Below are 19,544 nucleotides of genomic sequence, written 5' to 3' on the forward strand. Positions count from 1 at the left end.
CCAATATCTTTATAGATGTCACTTAGCTGTTGCTCCCGCAAAGCTGCATTTGTATTTATGAACTGTCTTCTCTTTGGGAATGACTGCAATTTAACTGCTGTAAGTGGAGTTATTTTTTGGAGATGTATTTGACTGCCTAAACTTAAGGGCCTGATCCCACAGTTTTGTCCAAATAAATACCCTTACCCTCATTTGACCTATTTACACTGCTGTTCTTCCACAGATGTTAAGTGCTCCTGGGGGCAGTAAATATTGATTAATCCCCATTAAAGCATTTACTTTCTCCCAAAAAGGATCAATGAGTCACACTCTTCCTTTAATTTCAAAGCAATATTTGCATGTGTCTTTAGCAAAGTATGATTTGGACTTTTAGCCAGATATTCCGTCATGGTGAAACTATTTCCAAGTATTAGCACAAATGAAAAATATCCTTGAACTGACTTTACTGACTGTTTCACAACAAAATCTCTCCCTGAAACCCAATGGAATATGTTTTCTACAAGATGTGTTAGCAGAAGAATTGATTAAACCCCCCAACAACTCTGGGTGTCTTCTGGCAATGTGGGATTTTGTGAATACTCTGGAGACTAGAACCCTGAGAACCCTGAGGTATGTCCTGGAATAAACTTTTCCTTTCTGCTTAGATTACCTCTTTTCACTGCTGGAGGTCTCTATTAGCATAATTCATTGAATTTTTGTTCAGTCCTCTATCAGGGAGAGGACAGCAGTGACTAGAATAAAAGGGTCACTACTTCAATTTTTTCATTTATTATTGTGTCTGAAACCTAATTTGCACCCATGTTTTTTTTATAAATGAGGTAGTGTAAAATCACTGTCCTCCTCCTCTTGTCCTACCTGATTTTTAGTTGTGTTCAGTTTTCTTTATTAAATGTCTCCTGCTAGACTTTCCTTGGACAGCAAGCGTTAGCTGTGCCAAATTCTTGAGATGTTTAGTGAGTGAAGCCAATACCTGTAGCTAATGAGCTTGAGCATTACAGGGTAATCCAGGCCTTGTATTATTGCTAACATGTTGTTAAAAACCATACTGAGGAAGAAAACCCTCATAATTATGATAAATACTCACAATAAATAGCTGAGGGGTGAGAATAGGCACTATAGGTAGGGAAAAGTGGTGTGAAGTATGAACCTCAGTAAAAATGGGGGGAAAATAATAAGGAAAGAACAGCTGCTTATCAATAATAAAAAAACCCAAGATTGTGAGAGTGCAGTATTGCAAAGAAAACTTTGGAAGCCCCATTTTTTTGAGATATTTTGAACTAGAATGGGCAAAGCACCAAATAATACACAAGTTAGATTCCTTACTCTCAGAAGATTTGAATAAATGTACAACTGAGGTCTGCTTTTCTGTGGTTTTAGGAAACTTTTATTCAGGCTTTCATTTGCCTCAGTGACAATAAATAGACCTTTGGAAGTCTGAAGCTGACATTTGAGTCTTTAATGAAGGTTTGGGCTTTTTATTCTGTTTTTTTGTTATTGTTGTTGTTTGTTCGTGGTTGGTTTTTTGTTTGTTTGTTTTTAATGAATGACAGACTTCTGGCTGTGATTTTGTTCCCCATGAGCAGTGAAGCATGTATTTAAAACACAGGCATTCAGGCAAAGTCTCACAATGGTCTCTGCAAACTAATTTAAGAAAGTGAAATAGGTCAGATTTTCAGTCTCTTCACTCTAACAATATCCTTGTAAGCATACCCTTATACCATAAGTAAGCCACTGATCTTCACTGCTCCTAGTAAGACATCCTGTCATTAGAGACACAAGTGCATAACTGCATGTGGCAGTACTTGAAATTTGGAAGTTGAAACACAGTTTAAGGGCATGCTGGTGTGTGCATACGCAAGCACAATGATCTCACTCCCCAGGCAGCAAGCGCTTCTGCTGTTGGCATCCTGTCCTCAGTCTGAGTTCCTCTTCCATCTGCTTCATCCTTGGAGCTGAGTGCTGTGGCCACTCACAGGACGATTTTGGCATCAGCAGGCTACAGATGCCCAGCTTGGGTTTTGAAGCACTGGCGTGTGGGTGTCATCTTGTCTTCCCAGTTGGTCTCTTTGGTGGTCCTGTCTGACTAGAGTTCTGGCTCAGTTGACAAGTCAGAAATTGGGGTCAGTCTTTGTGGCTTGCTGGCCTCCCCAGAATAGCACTTGTCTATAATTAGTGCCTCTGAAGAAACTAAAAGCTATTTTTGTATATAACTTTAAAAGTGAAATAACTATGGAAAATCTCATTAAATCCACATAAAACCCCCTATATAATTACATTTAATAATGTGATATGGAGAGATTTCTGTTGTCATTGAAAATTTCTGAAATGCTTTACTAGTGGATGGTGGATTTTTCCAACATTGGAGGGTAAAAAGTCAAAGTCTAGAATGATTTTCAGAGGATGTACTGGAACATGCCTAAAATTACTCACATACAGGGCATATTCTTTACTGTATTGGTCAATCAGTCACCATAGTCCATACAGCGGATTATAATACTCACAATACCTGCAGGTTTTACAGCTCTCAGCAATGAAGTGAAAGAGAAACTGAAAATTACTCTTTTCTTTCTCCAAACAGGACAGAAATTAAACACTTTGTTTTAATCTAAAAATGTTAGTTATATGAAGGAGAATCCCTGTGGGCAGATGTATGTTCTTACTTCCTCTGCTTCCCTCTGTGAATGTATGAATAAGAGTAATAAAAAATTCTCCAGAGCTTGCAAAACCCAAAGTAGCCAGATACATTGCCTTGGTTTTGCTTCTGACTTTACCACCAATCCTTAATGCTACTTGAAGACTAATTTTAAAATGTACTATTTTCTCATTCATCTGACAGCCCTGGTGGAAACAGAATGTTCCTGATGCCTGGAGTATTCCACAATTCCCTTTCAGTCTTTGTACTCAGAGGGTGTTTGATAGCTGAAAATTAAAATATGTGAGCAGTTGCAGCAGAGAGTGTACACAGGCATTGTTGGCCGAATCCTTTCTGTTTTCACAGCGCTGTTATTCTGGAGATTACAGCAAATTCATATTGCAAATGAAATCCAGTGCACATATAGTGATTTTGCTGTATTAAAATGAATATATTAGAAAAAATAGGAAGAGTTTACTGTGAGATCAGGTCAGAGTTTCTGTGTCTTGAGTGACTTTTTCTCTACAAGAAAATACAGGTAAAGTTTTACTTTGTGGTGGATATCACTGTATGACAAAGATCAGCTCATCTATTGCTGTCTGTATCTTGGTATGCAAAATGAAACACATAGTTGAGAATTACTAGGGTGTTGTTTTCACTATAGCCTTTGCGGTCAAATATTGTCTTACATAAATTAAAGATAAGGGAGGCTAAAATACATAACTATAGAGAAAGTAGTAACCAGTCTCAAGTATATCTGACGGAGAGAGATGATCAAATCACAATAGTACTGTCACTTCTCCTTCGTCTGTTCTACACTGTTGCATTAGTGTTACATTTTGCTGCCAGAAATTACCAAAGAGGTTGCTCAAATGAACAAAGAGGAACTTAATGCCTTTCTATCTTTTTCTCCTTGCTGAAAGGACTGACAAAGCAGCAATCCTTGCCTTTCTTTGACAGACAGCTGTACTCACTCTACAGCTTGAACTTGTATTTGAACTGCTGTTTCTTATGCCATTACAGCTCTGCAATGCAGGGTGCAATGCAAGTGTGCCAGAGTCCCTTGGACAGAAGGGCCCAGGAAAGAAGGTGGAGTGAGCACTAGTATTTGAAATAAGGTGCCTTGGCTGTTGCTTAAGGCAAACACTCCCAGCTTTTAGTATTTATTTGTATCTTCCTGAAGTTTTTGTTTGCTGGTTTTTACAATTTGTTCCAAAGGATGCTCAAATAAACAAAGAGGCTCATTTTTATTATTGTTTGCAGGTTTCCAACCTGTACCTGTATGACAGTGTGCTCATGCTGGCCAATGCTTTCCACAGAAAACTGGAGGACAGGAAATGGCACAGCATGGCAAGTTTGAACTGCATGAGGAAATCCACCAAACCCTGGAATGGAGGACGATCCATGTTAGAGACTATTAAGAAGGTGAGAACAGACAAACCACTGTGCTATAAGCAGTTGAAAGGGTTAGTTCATTTCTCCTTGAGATTAGCTTTTGAAGAGGATTTTGACCTCTATTCAACTTTTCTTTGACATATTGCAAGTGATTTACAGCCACCAGGAGTAATCTACAGCTATTAAACAAGCAAGTGATTTATTACAAACAAATTGCATCCACTGCAGTGGTGTTCCAGTGGTGTGTGTTCTGCTTCTGTTGTTCTCATAGCTACCTGCTGTGGAGGTAGTGTGATTAGAAATAGTCATAGAAATTGAAGTGTGTATGCATCATCATAATTGCCCCAAGAGAAGAACATAAGGAACTCAAGGTGGATAGCCAGCTATAGGTGTTGACTTACATTCTATTTACTAAAGCTCAACTAGTTTTGTAAGTTAGCTGAGCATTAGTAAGTACATACTTACTCTAGACTAGAGCAAAAGGGATTTGATTTATCCAAGTTATCACCAGCTGTTGCCCTGTCCTTTCACATGTTGAATTGCTCAAACAGGGACAGTATGGTGGGTTTGCAGATGCATGGTAGATTCTTCCATGAAAGCTATTTGATCACATATACCATTGTAAAAAATTGTGGTGGGTTGATGTTTCCCCCCAGCATTAACTTTTAGCCAGACCAACTCAGTTAGAAGCAGATGAAGCTGTATGTACAAGCAAAAACGACACTCTACAATGGAATGCAATGAATATGTACAAAATATACAGTATTTACAATACTATAGAGATATCTACAGTTAGCAAACAACACAAAAAATCTCCTGGTTAAAAGAGCCGGGAAGCCACTCCACTGCCCCCCTAAACCTCCCTGTCCCAAGACAGAGAAAGGAGGTGAGAGAAAGCAGTGGATTAGACTTATCCCAAGGCCAGCCATATGCATGTTATCTTCTCCCAAGAGAAACAAAACAGCCACGATCAGAAGAGAAGAGAAAAGGAAATGGGAATGGGAAATGTGAAGAATTGTTATGGTACAGCTTCTTTTATCCCAGACATTTATCCAATGAATTTATTTAGAATAACCTTTTGTTTTCCTTTTGACACCCAATGATGATATATTTTTCTACTTTTCTGCTCAAAATCTGCAGCTAAATTTTAAAGGCATAGCCTAAAACTACCACAAAAATATTCATATTTTACTATAAAAACGTTACCAATTTTTTTTTGGGGGGTGGGAGGGAACCACACATTTCCCTACAAATATATTGATGAAATGGTTTTCCTGTAGTAACATGATTATGTATTTTGTTGCAGTGTGACCACTCCTAATGAAATAATCTCTTGTTGCTATATTAATTCAAACTGCAGTGTCATTTCAGGCTTCTTGGCTGCAAACCCCAAATATTCCATATTCTGTGATACTTTCACCAAGAAGCTTTAATAGTACTTAATTTATTAATTTTTCTTTGCCTCTCTTGGGAGCACAACAGGCATATTCTTACCTTTGGACCTGGAGTTCATGCCTTGGTATTTAACCACAGCTAATGTACTGCCCTCAGTTACACTGATAGGGCTGCTGTCTCATGATCTACCAAGGTCCTTCTCTTTTGTTTCTGTGACTGCTGAGGACTTGATGCTTTTTCCTCACAATACATAGTGAATATGTTAGTGGTAATTTTCTCCTGAAAAAATCCCAAAGCAAACCAAAAAGTCTGTTGTCTGAGCTAGGGAACATCATGTAATTGCAACATTTGTGTTCACCGTGACCACTTTCAAATCAAATTTTGCATAACTTTAATGAAGAAGGGTGTTTATAAAGGCAAATTTGTTCCATTATAAAATTTATGAAACTTCCTTCCTTAGGGCCATATAACTGGGCTTACTGGTGTTATGGAGTTCAGAGAAGATGGAGCCAACCCCTATGTTCAGTTTGAAATACTTGGCACCAGCTACAGTGAAACATTTGGCAAAGATGTGCGGAGGGTAAAGATATGCTGCCTTTTTCTCTCTTTTGTTTTCCTCTAAATTATATACATTCCATTTCACAGGATAAAATGTTATTCATAAAGAATGAATTAGTGCTAAACTGCAGAAGAAATATGCCATAAGAAAAATATTTGCTAGTATCTTATGTACTTAAACCTGGAAAACTAATTTTAAATTGCTAGACAGGAGTGCTGCCAGTTGTTTCAACACGTGCAGTAATGATGCAGTGCCATAATTCTGTGAACATAATAGTGAAGACTGCTCAATTCTGCTAATATATTTTAATGTTAGTTAAGATATAATTGATATTATTGGCATTGTCTTGCTAAGAAAGCTTAGAACATAAAATACCTAAATACATGAAGATGCTTTGAAGTATAACAACTGCAAAAATTTGAGATAAAAATATCAAGAGAACATAATTTCTAAAATGGATGATGCTGTATTGTGTAAAGGCAGGGATGACCTACCAGTGGTAGCTGGTGGAACAAGGACTGATGGGAATGAGAGAGCAGTTAGGGTGATTCTATGGGGCTGCTGTGGTGGCTTAAGAAGGCTGCCTTACATGTTCGTATGGAGTGGGTGCTCAAAAAATATCTGAAACTTTCAAGGAACAGCAAGATTGGAAACCAAGCTGCAAATGTTCCTCAAGTGGTCAACTGGTTGGAACTGTATGGATGTATTAATCAGAGCTGAACAAAGAGGATTCCATGAGGAGTTAAAATTTCTATTTTCTCTTTCCATTTTACCTTTGGTTTCTGTCTTTTGTTGTCATTCACCTGAATTACGTGACTCTAAATGGAAAAACAAGCAAAGAATTTGTGCTTACATTATCAACTTAAATAGCTAATCTTGAGATTCTTTCAGAGTCCAATTTGGCACAAGGATTCTGGATGTGGAGCCAAAAGCTTTTACAGTGTCTATTAGAAATTCAGTAGAAAGAAGAGAAGTATTTGAAATGCATAAATGTCCAGGAGATATAATTAAAAAAATTCTCTTGCCAAAAAAATGTCTCTAAAGAGTTGAGCTTGGCTAGGCAAGCCTCCTGTGTTGCAATGACCAGAAAAGGCTATTTCTCAGTCCTCTTTCATTTCTAGAGGGTTTGTGCTGCAAACGAAGAAGTGTAAGTTCCAAGCACTACCTGAATGATGAAAAATTATCTTCAGTTTGGAAACAGCATTGCTTATTTAATAAAACAAAGTTTCCTAGGAGATACAGGAAGCAATTCTGGTTCGTAAACAGAAGTATGCACCTTACTCTATGCACAAGTATGCAAACAAGAAGCATCCAGTGCCATGTGAGATGCCGTGGACTATTGTACTGTATTTACAACTGCCACTACAGAAAAGAATGAGTGTACTGTCAGTCCCTAGCAAATTGATGCCATGAAGTGTTTGAGTTTGATTTAGTTTTGTTACAGAATTCCCAAGTGACTTTGAGTAAGTCACATAATTGCTTTATGCTTCAATTTACTTTTCAGTAAAATTGGCATGATTGCCACTCAGAACAGATTTGAGGCCTTAAAGGGAAATTATGATGTGTGAGTATACATTATTACTTATTTCCGTTGTACATTTCAAATATGGTAACACATATACAAAAGCTCTCACTTCAGTACGTGTGGCTTACTGACCAAATTGAGACGCAATCCAGATGTGTGAAGTGGAGGTAGCTAAAATATCATTCAAAAGAGACCACAAGGCAAAGAAATAGGTAAAATGACTAAAATAGCTGAATTGATATACTCACATTAGGGATCACTTTTGATCCCTAATGTGCTGCTTTTGGATTAAATGGTTATTATAGGAAGACTTAACTTTTTGGATGTCAAATACAGGACACTATACAGTTTCCAAATGAAGGGGAGTAAAATTCTAAATTCCACAGCTACTGGCTGTGGAATACTACTCTGTGCTGAAATGAAGTTCTGAAATTGATCCTTTTAGCCTAATATATATACAGAGTAAAAAGTCAGCAGTATGCTAGAGAAGTATATAGAAGAACTTGGAAGAGATAATATTTTTTAGAACAACATTACCATAAAGCTATTGGTATTCAATTATTTAGACAGTGACTTTTTATTATTGCAGCAAAAATATGTTACAGCTTCGAAGTGCTTTTAAAAGCTCAGAAAGTCATGCTTGTCCCATTTATATTGCTTAAGTGAAAGATCAATTCTGATTTATTGTCAATTGTTTCCATATCAGCCTTTTCTCAGATTTAGCTGTGGAAGAGCATAGATTTGATGAAAAACAGAGTGTTCTTTCTGCATGGTTTTATTTTCCCTGTATCTATTCATTCCTGCCCCAACCCTACAAAAACCTTTGCACTGAGGACCTGTAACAAGGTAAAGCAAAAGAGTATAACACTGTGTTGAGCCTTAAAAGGAGTCTAGTCAAAAGCTAGTGTCCTTATAGTACTCAGCATACCTTAGAAAGTTTCTCAGGGATCATTTCCATCAGAAAGACTTCTAGGAGAATGTTCAAGATAATAACACAAATTTGGAAGTAATTTTCAGGGCCTTTCTGAAGAGGCATCTTGACTTTTCCCAGTTGTCCTGAAATCTAGTCTTTCTACAAACACTTGTTCCTTCCACTACCCGTAATCCAGTTATGAAAGCGAGTAAACATATTTATTTGTTTCCTTATTATGCCTCCCCTTTCATTCCACAAGTCCATAATTTGTGGTTAAGTTTGACGGTAGTTTTTTCATATTTTGTGTATGTGTCGTCTTCTCCTGTTGTTTGGACATAATTTAATGTAAAGGAAACCTCAGAAAATGCTCTAATTTCTTGGACTTAAACATAAAAGAACAGAATATGTCCCTTAAGTTATGCCACCCCACCTTGTTTTACAAAAGGCTCGGGTGATTGCCTTCTATTCACTGTGTGCATGTGGAGGTTGAGGAAGCATGGTGTTTGATGCTTGAAAAAGAATTCTATATTGTTACTTATCAGGGCATTTGAAAGTTGCAGGACAAGATTGTCAGAGAAACTGAAAAGGCTTAAATGCCTAGTGCTTGATGATTGCCAGGATGGTTTATGTTCCTAAAGTCTGTAACCCCTTTAAAAATAGCAACCTGAGTATTTGTGGTGGTGTGTTTTGGTTTTGGGGGGAGGGGTTTGGGGGTGTTTTTTGTTTTGGTTTGGGGTTTTTTTTTTGGGGGGGTGTTTGTTTAGTTTTTGGTTTTCTTTTTTAAGAAAAAGAATTGGATATAAACAGAAAAGGGAATTGGAAAAGGTATGAAATATAACAGAATCAACCAAACAAAAAAGTAAGAAACTTTAATGCCTGATGCCACACTAATATTTTAAATTGAATTTAATTGAATTGGATTGAAACAAAGAATTAAAGAGAAATTCTAACTTGGAAAAGCAACAAAAAGTGGCATAAAGTGTTCAGGTGAAGTGCATGGAGCAGAAGTAATGAAACTAGTAGCCTGTCATGTTCAAAAGCTTTTGAAACTTTTGAGATTTGCATTTGTAACAATAAAAATTTCTTTCTTCTCATTTCACCCTTCGTGTCCACCTCCCATGCTATTGGGTATACTCATCAAATTTAGTACCAGCCTTAATTCCTGCAGTTGCTGGGTCTTCCACTGAATTTATTTACCAATATGCTGCTTCTTTTTCTCTTTTATATTCTTATTTATTAATCCTTTGTGAATTTATTTTATTACCTATATGGATGTGTAAAACCTCTCTTCTGTGTTTATGTTTTTATGTCTTCTACCTGAAGCTTTCCAAGCGTTCCATTTATTCCCAGCAGTGGAAGTGTCTGGAGTGATTGATACATCCTTGTGCTTCATTGGCTCACTCTCCCCACCTGTAGCATGGATTTGAGGCTACTTGCCTGATTTGTACAAAGTTCTAAAGTCTGATAGAAAAAAATATTCTAGCAAAAACATTTAGCTGTTAACATTAAGAAGTGGAGTGAATTATAGTGCTAAAAATTTGATTCTAACTATATGAGACCATGCTTTCAGAGATTGTCGGGAAATGTCAATAGAGAACTGTGTCCCACTTCCACGGTAAAAGGGACATCAAAGGAAAGGAGGTCAAGGGTACATTAATTTCTTAATACATTATCAAGCATCTATATTTTTAGTTCTTATTAATGGGCACCTTGCTGTAATTTCCAGAACACCTGATCTGATTCATGTATCATATTTCTGCAGCTGTATGGATTCCACACAATATCATGCAGCCGTCAGAGTGAAAATGAGAGAGTCAGGACTCCAGGATTATATTCCTAGCAGCTCACTAACTCACAGTGAGCTCTCAAAGTGTAAATCCAATTGCTCTTGTTTGACCATGTGTACAAAGAATACCATAACAGCTTACTGCTCTTGCAAGGATGTGATTAGCCTTAGTTAGATAATATCTGTTTATCTTCATCCTTGGCAGGAAGATCTTCCGTAAGTGTGAAATGATGTTGTTGTTTGGGTTATTTTATGACAGGGATCATATTTTTTATAAAGTGATCTGCATTTCTTTCCCAAGTTGGCTATAATGAAGGCAGAATTAATGGTTTACACACATGCTGTATTTCATAAGAAACATTCTGTTCAAAATGATAATGTTTACCATTGGTTATTCATTTCTGTCAGTTGGTGTGTTTTAATTTTTTTTAAATTAGATTTTCTTGAAACATCATCTGCTTCAGAAACATACTTGTTTCCTTCTTCACTTTTGAAGCAGATTGCTGAAGTCACTGTAAGCAGTTTTGAGATATGCCTGAAGTCTGATGCAGTATTTTAATTGGAAGTATTACTTTTAGACAGAATCTCATCCTTACTGTGATGAGCAATCCTATGCTTCTTATTCATTGGAAAAAGGAAGTGTATTTTCAGGGGTCTGCAGTATTAAATGCTTTCATCTGCAAGAATGTAGCATAATGACTTCATATGCTGCTAAAAGATAATAGAATCATAGAATGGTTTGGATTGGAAGGATCCTCCAAAGGTCATCTAGTCCTACCCGACTGCAGTGAGAAGGGACATCCTCCACAAGATCAGGTTGTCCAGAGCCCTGTTGAGCCTCACCTTGAGTATCTCCAGGGATGGGGCCTCTGCTACTTCCCTTGGCAAACCTGTTCCAGTGTTCCACCACCCTCACAGTAAAGAACTTATTCCTAATATCCAGTCTAAATCTACTCTTCTCTAAATTAAAACTGTTGCCCCTCGTCCTATCACTACAGGTCTTTGTAAACAGTCCCTTTCCTTCTTGCAGACCTCCTTCAGGGACTGGAAGGTCGCTATTAGGTCTTCATGATGCCTTCTCTTCTATAGACTGTGCAGCCCCAGCTTCCTCAGCCTGTCCTTGTGGCAGAGGTATTCTAGCCTTCTGATCATTTTTGTGGTCCACCTCTGGATCCGCTCCGTTAGGCCCATGTCCTTCTTGTGTTGAGGGCTCCACAGCAGGATGCAGTGTTGCAGGTGTGGTCTTACCAGAGCAAAGTGGCAGAATCAACTCTCTCAATCTGTGTGCCATGCTTCTTTTCACATAGCCTAGGATTCAGTTGTTGTGGCAAGCCCAGGTGTGAAGACAATTAACCTAGGAGCTTACTACTCTACTTGAATCAGTTTTACTTATATGGAAAAATACATAATTGCCTGAGTTTGGCTGTAAACCACATGCCTAGCTCCCCTTTGAGCACTTCATAAAGGGACACTTGGGCATAATAATTTGGTTTAATCTGTGTTGCTAAGGTAGCTTTCAGCTGAAATGTAGGACTGATGTCTTGGCTACTTGTGATCACTAAAGATCCCATGTTACCTTGCAAAGGGAAGGGCTAATAGTCTTCTCATACTGGGTAAAATACAGGTCACACTGGGTCTAACTTTCTGCTTATGTCGATTGAGTGTCATGGTACAACAATTTATAAAAAGTGTATTGTGGACATGGTTGTTGGGATACTGTTGAACTCGATGACCTTGAAGGTATTTTCCAAACTTAATGATTCTGTACCTGACACCACCAATCCTTGGCATCAAAGCAAAAAATAAACAAACCTTCTTTTTTTTAAATTTTGATTTTATATAGAAGATGGATGTGAGGAGTAACAGTAACTATATTCTTGAAAATTTATAAATTGAAATATTCATGGTGAAAAATATAGCTGAATGTATAGGAAATTACTATGATCATTTTTTGAACTAAAGAGTACTAGAGAAGAAACATGAACCTGAGAATTTTTATCTCAAATGAGATGAGGATCCCTGTTTGCCCTAAGTCTGGTGTTTTGGTGATTGTTTGTTGGGTGGTTTGTTTTGGTTTGTTGGGTTTTTTTGTTTGTTTGTTTTGTGATTGAAAAGTTTTATGTTCCATATGCATTCATTGTAAAATTATAGCTGAATTATTACAAATAGAATAGAATAGAATAGACCAGACCAGGCTGGAAGAGGTCTTCAAGATCATCATGTACAACCCATCATCCAACATCACCTAATCAACTAAACCATGCAACCAAGCACCCCATCAAGTCTCCTCCTAAACACCTCCACTGATGGTGACTCCACAATCTCCCTGGGCAGCCCATTCCACTCTGACCCCAACCTGTAGCACTGCATGGGGTTGGTGTGGCCAGTGTGCAGAACCCGCACTTGGATGTGTTAAATCTCATGCCTTTGGACTCTGCCCATCTGTCCAGCCTGTCAAGGTCCCTCTGCAGAGCTCTCTTACCCTCTAACAGATCAACTCCTGCCCCGAGCTTGGTGTCATCTCCAAATTTACTGATAATGGACTCAATCCATCCTTTTCCTCATCTTTTGTTAATGTGTTCCCCTGTGTGTCCACCAAGGAGTGGAGGTTGTCCTTGCCCCTCCTCTTCTATTAATATATTTATAGAAGGATTTTTTATTGTCCTTCACAGCAGAGGCCTAACTGAAAGTAGAAAGCAGGTTTGGAAATGCAGGTTTGGTTGCAAATATGTGATACATAGTTCTTGTAAAGTTTATTTTATTTTATGTTTTTGGAAAACATTGATATTGGGACCCATGCTTTTGAGTAAACTGTTACTTATATTTGCAAACACCAAATGCTGTATATATTTGCAAATTATACCAGTGTCAACCCTAAGTAAAAGGGATGTCTTGCAAATTTCATTTGGAATTCCTCCAAGCTTAAGATCATGCTGGTCTTCTCCTTTAGAAGACTGTTCATCTGTTTATTTGACATTTTCACAGCATGAAGCTCGAGGCTGGATTTTAAAAAGCAGCAATATCTGAGTTATAAGTGGTTCCAGGATACCTACAGAAATTAGGACACTGCTGAAGTTCCCACAGCCCACATGCACCGCTGCCTGTATAGTTAGAAATTCCATTTAATTCATGTCACATACTACATCATACTTACCAGATTATAATGAATCTTGTGCATAACATTCTCCTTTTTAACATGTATGCAGTATTGCATAAAATTGGGATGTTAGGAGTGTTAAAATGAGTCTTCTTAAAACAGTCACATCTTTAATTATGGAGTTTTCATCAAAGCTCTTATAATTTATTGATTAATCATAGGAGAGTATTCAGAATGGAATGAAGAGAAAGCCCATTTCTGTAGCTCAGCTCACAAGGAATTCTGTGCTCAATTGTGCACACTATGAAGAAAAATATATTTCCATAGGGAAACTGGTCAAGATTTTCTGATCTAAACACCAAAGAAACTAGAAAATGTTTGGGAAAAAAAATCTTCTCTTTTACCTCTTTGGAAATCTAAATACAGAGATTATTTGCTATTCTCTTTTGCCCAGAATCAATCTTGAACAAAGGCAGTAAGCCTGCTGCTCCAGAAAAGGGGGACAGTCTTGTTGTAATTTCTTTCCCCATGAAATAACTTTGAATCATGAATGTTGTTTAAAAATCACACCAAAACCAGAAGAACTTTCTGTTGAGTATTAGAACAGCTTTTTAGCAAAATCACTGTCAAAGATAATGCCAAAATACAAGCTCTGTTGTTTTAATAACAAATCAAATAGGTGTCTTCTTGGCTTTCCTAAGTGCATAAACTAAGAAGTTCTAACATCTCTTCATTTTTAGAATGATTTCAGTGTTGAGAAGAGTTACAAGGACTTTGTGTTGAGGGACACCAAGAATAATTTAATTTCTGTAGTGTTTGAAATATACTGAATTCTTTTAATGTAGTAAAACAACTCCAGCCTACTGACATCTACTTCACTCACTACTACCTTTCCATAGAAAGGTAAGTTGCAAAGTCCCGCAGAGTTTATTGATGAGGTCTAAAAAACTTGCATGTATTGGTCTTTGGTGGAAAGTGGATGTAATGAAGAGTGAAAAAAATGTATAATGCAGGGGCTCTGTATTATAGTGGAAGAGTTAAGGAGAAGTATGCTACTGCTCACGATTGACTAGAGCAGGTAGCTATATTCAGGCTTTCTTTTAGGAAAAGAAACAGCATGAAAATTGTTAAATCTGACATCAGTTATTTGTTTTAAAATTGTTTATCAAGGTCAGTTTCCCGGAATATGACAACTATAGTGAGGAAGGAGAGCCTTTGTGTTTGTAGTGGTAAATTCCCCTCAATTAGAATATGTGGTAGGTTGAAATTCCTCCCTCCCACACACTCCCCCCTCACCTCCCACCCCCCCATCAAACCATTAACTTTGCCAGACCAGCTCAGTTGGAAGCAAATGAAAGCTGCCACAGATTACCACTAAAAGGTCCCTTCCTAATGCTTTACTCAGGACAGCACTTGTTCCTGCTCTGCCTAAAGCTTCTGTGCCCTCTTGGTGGCCTCACTGTTTCTCCCATCATACAAAACTTAGGATTTGCCTCCTCACTTGTTTCCCCTTTCTTATGCATATGCTGTTTTCTGGTGTAACACGTCCATGGTGAAAGTGGGGATGACTTTTTTTGTATTAAGTGGTGATTTTACCAGCCCATTAAGTGAATCATTAATTTCAGAGGGCTAACCTCTGTATCTCCCTGCATTGTTCATGGTAAAGTCTCACATTCTTAGATCATTAGGTTTTTTTTTGTTTTTTTCCATTGATAAAAATTGGTCACAATGATATGAGAGAAGTGGGTATGTTTTAAAATAGTTGTGAAGGTATCATCTTGGGATGCTACCTGGCTGATACCAGTTCTTGGGCATTTGTTTTGTTTGTAAGTAAGGACTGTTATCTAAATATACACAAGGTTGTCAAAGTTCAAAAATAGGTATTCTTTTACAAAGACAGCTAAAGCTTTCCAAATACAGTGTTTAGGCAGATAAGTGACTAAAGGTATGGAAGCACTTGGAGCCTTACCAGAAAATAGTCATGGACAACTGCAGGAATTGACAATTGCTTACATGAAAAAGCTAGTATTCAGTAATTAGGAATGTGAGTGATATTTAATAATATGAGAACATTTTACTTTGAGCAGTTCTAGTACCATCCATAATTTTCTTAAAGCTTTATGTGTGATTTGTTCTGCCATAAGATTAATAAAACAATAAGGCATAAGTTAGTAGAGGTTCACATGACTAGTACCTTCAGGCTCTGCTTTTGTCACATCAAAGAGTTGCCCAGGTTGTTAACTATATTAGTATCATGTAATACATAAACCATGTGGTTGCGTGTTCAGAAACCTGCTATTGCAGTTTTGCCATCTTGACAGAAAAACACTGTGGAAATCTAAGTTTTGAGAACATGCGGTTTTGAGATTTCTCCAGGGTGTTTGCTAAGCAAGAGATGAATAGTTTTGTTGGATCCAGGTGTAAAATATGTTTTTCAGCCTAGGTGTAGCAGAAACTGCTTCTCATGTTTTAGACCCTAGGGAGCAGCCCACTTCTGGGGTTGAATCTGAAGCTTTGTCTGTGTTTTCTTTCTTTTTTTCCTCTCCTAAGTTTCAAAACGAATAACTGGAAGTGAAGTATTTCTTGATAGGTTTTCTGAGCTTGCTCAGTGATATTGCAAGGCAATTTCAGTATAAATTTTAAAGAGAAATAAGCGTTGTTTCTCCATGTTGTTATTAGGATAAGTGAGGGCAAATGAAAGCACAAAATATGTCCTTTATGAGCATGAGGGAAGTGCACTGAGATTTTGTTGTTATTTTTCATTAAGTCTGATTGGTTTCTGAGTGTTCAAAGGGGGACTTTCCCTTGATAGACTCACTGAAAAGACATAAAGCATCTATAACTCCTTTCTTTCTTTTTTTTTTTTTTTTGTTCATTTGAATACAAATAGGAACATAGTAATCAGTGCAGCAGAAAACACAGGTTTGCTGCCTGATCTAACTTAAAATGAAAGACTGAATTTGAATCTAGGGTACAGCCCACAGAGTCTGCTACTCTAGTGTTGTTGTCATTATGGAACTCATTATAGTGTCTTTCTTAATTTAAATGAAATGTTAAATCTTCTCAATCAATCAAGATGAATGTCTTATGTCAGGGGCTTGCTTTCTCAGTTTGCTTATTTTCCTCTCATGCAACCCTAGTTCCATTGCTAGGTAGATGGTCCTGCACCCTGGAAGCTTTTCTCTGTCAAGGATGGCCATTTGCTTCCACAGACGCCACTATTTTCCCTATGTCTGCAACCAGTTCAGTGTGACCTTACATGGAGTCTGGCTTTGAAACATTGGTGCTTTCCTCTGTGCTGTCTGAGAACAACATTTTAGTATAGCACAACTTATATTCACACAGTGAACTGAGAGATTAAATAGATGTCATCCATTCCACAAATCAATATGATGGAGTAGAATTCAAATCAATACTGGTTTCTTCTCTCTTTCTATTTTGAATCCTGATGGAGGGTTTGGGAAAAGAGAGATGAATTGTTCCATGATCTATAACTAAGTTATTTTAACTGTGGTTTGATGTAATAAAGTAGTAAGGAAAAATATGTAAAGAAATGTTGAGTGTTAAATCTCAGAAGGAAGGAAGTAGTTTTCATATTTGTTTTCATTATTTATATAATGTATGTCTGTATATGGGTGGTATTACAAGATTTTTTATGCTTCTACTATGCTAGCCATGACTTAGCATCATGATAACACTTTATTATCCATTATGAGGGCTGCTTAATCTTTTTAATTATCTGTATACCATGACCTTGCTCTATTTCTTCCATTCCTGGGATGCAATGAAAAATAGTCATTATTTTTGGAGCCAGTAAAGATCAACAAACGGAAGATGTGGACTGGATTTCCTTTCATTAATGTATGCAGCTTTTGGAAAGAGTGAGATTGTGTAAGGAATGGAATCCAGATTAGGCAACTAATTAAAATGTTAAGGCATTTTAAGTAGTCTTGGCTTTGGAATAGTGTAGAAATTGTATTAATTTTTCAGCATAATTTATTATGATTTTTCACATTCACAACAAAAAACTTACTGCAGTCCTAGTGCTGTGTTTTAACAAGCACACTCCAAGCAAAGCAATGTCCTTTGTGCTTCTTGACAATGTATTACTGAACCAGCCATGAGGGCAGAGACACTCAACATCCTGGCAAATCATGCAGTTTCACCATTGCTGACTTGGTGTGATCACTCAGGTAAATTTTTTGAGTAAAATATGGTTCAATATTGGACAATTTGATGAGGATATGAGAATATTGATTATCTGATGGCTAAGACATCTGTGAAAGGTCAGAGCCACCATCATTAAGACCTCTATGTCTGCCACAGAGGGACTCTGTTTTGGAAAATAAATAACCTTCATCTTAAAGGAAGCTTTCTAGTTGGAAAGGGTCAATATTGGTGGAAAGAACATGGCTGGAAATTCCGCTCTCCATCTCTGTCGTATGTAGGAAGCACTTTAAGCTGAAGTCTGCTGACACTGTGTAGCATAAAGCAGCAATCTTCTATTTATTATTTGCATTAACTGCATGCTTGTAATGCTTAATTGCTTTTTGTCTCATTCAAGGAACAATGCATTGCCTGCAAATTTTGTTTATTCTATATGTTCTTTGTAGCACAGGTTGGTTATGAAATGCCATACAAATCTGTTGCATTTATAGGTTGACCTATACGTGCCTTAATTCTAACAAAACCAGAAAACGAATTTCCTTGCTTAAAATGCATCAGATGCCCTTACTTTTCATATTCTCTGGCTTTCACTGAGAAGAACATGTACAGCCTGTTTCCTGACCATTTACAACTCTTCAGAGAAGATGCTTACTGCTCCTGCCTCTTGCCAGATTATCTTTCTCTGGTCTCACAGATTTTGAGCAAAGCGTACTTTAAGAACCTGGCTTTGCTGGTGTCTCTGTTCAAGAGGATTTATGATAGGTGTTTTGAGTATTGATACTGGATTTTGAAAAGAAATTGCTCTGTTTTCTCACCCTTCATGAAGCAAAGAAAAAGCACTAGTAGAATCTCCTGGAATGACAAGAGGAATTGGAGCAGCAAGGATCTGTTCAGCTCCCTTCCCTCCTGTGTATCCCAATGCAGCCTGCCCGTATTAATATACTGATTGCTGCATGGTAGTTAGTCAAGATGCAGCAAAAAGCATTCTTTCCTGTGACTGAAATAACTTTCCAGATACAGGTGGTATAAAATAGGTACATCAATGTACCTACCATCTGTTCCGAATTTGTACTGCAAGCATTTCCAAGACTTTCCAATTGAAATGATGTATTCTGATTTTGACTTACCACTAAGATCTCTCACTTCTCTAGTTCTGGCTTGCTTGTAGGTGTTGTATGATCCAGTTCAGAAAGAGAGTATATAGATTATTGTTGCACCAGATCAATGAGTAAAGGATGTGATTGTTTTCTTTTCTTCTTCTCCACTAGGAATAGACACACCTTAAACCCAAAGCCATTTGTGTACAGCCCATTGTCACTGCTTCAAATTCTGTGGTGTTCCTTGTGCTTCCAGGATAGAAACTGTGATGTCTGTTAGCTTGCTCTTAGTTACAGAATTCCTTTAGTTTCTCAAAATGCTGGATGCTAAATGGAGCACGGGCCCAGGAAGCAGAGCAGTGCTCTGTGGGGCCTACACAAAGAGCACAGGCAGTTCGTCTGAGTAATCCCAGAAACCCAGGCATGAAATGATGAGAAAGAGAAGCACCTCTAGTCAGCTTGCTTAAGTTACAGGCTGGCAAAATCTGTTAAATTAAATGCTAGTTTGACTGACAGCAACTCCACTGAGTTGCTACATGAGAGCTAGTTCTATTGCCTTCCTGATGAATATTTATTCTGAAGTATGCCTGTTCTTGAGTATCTCAGACATTTTATGTCTCAGTATGCTCAGCTGCAAATCTAGATGTTCTCCTTTTGTTTGTTGCTGTATATTGTTTACATAAAAATACTGAGTCTTTAAATTGTGAGAAAGACTATAAAATATGCAAGCCCCTATATATGCACGCAGGCACATATGGACTTCACTTTGTCTTAATTTCCTCTGTGGCATAACAGAATCTACTTTTCTTGTCAGTTACTTAAATAACAAACAAAAAAAAAAACCCAAGAGTTTTTCTAGGGGCCTTCTGAGGGCTTTACATGGACACATTTAAAGATTTTTTCCATAATAAAGCAGTGAGATTTAATTTGGTGTCCTGAGTAATGCTACCAAAAAAGCAGGTGTTGAGAAACAAAATA

At 37.5% G+C, this 19,544-nt stretch overlaps 1 protein-coding gene across 2 annotated transcripts in view; it reads left to right on the top strand.

Moving 5' to 3' along the window:
- Positions 1-19,544, top strand: part of GRID1 (glutamate ionotropic receptor delta type subunit 1) — a 564,846-nt gene that overhangs the window by 460,558 nt on the left and 84,744 nt on the right. For both annotated transcript variants that reach the window (XM_068140036.1, XM_068140037.1), the window contains exons 7-8: positions 3,896-4,057; positions 5,883-6,002. In XM_068140036.1, the coding sequence (XP_067996137.1) occupies positions 3,896-4,057; positions 5,883-6,002 (282 nt within the window). The remainder of the gene's footprint in view (positions 1-3,895; positions 4,058-5,882; positions 6,003-19,544) is intronic.

The sequence above is a fragment of the Melanerpes formicivorus genome, unplaced genomic scaffold (assembly GCF_026170545.1).
Source record: "Melanerpes formicivorus ecotype bairdi unplaced genomic scaffold, bMelFor1.0.p_v2 SCAF_6, whole genome shotgun sequence".
Classification (NCBI taxonomy): Eukaryota; Metazoa; Chordata; class Aves; order Piciformes; family Picidae; genus Melanerpes; species Melanerpes formicivorus.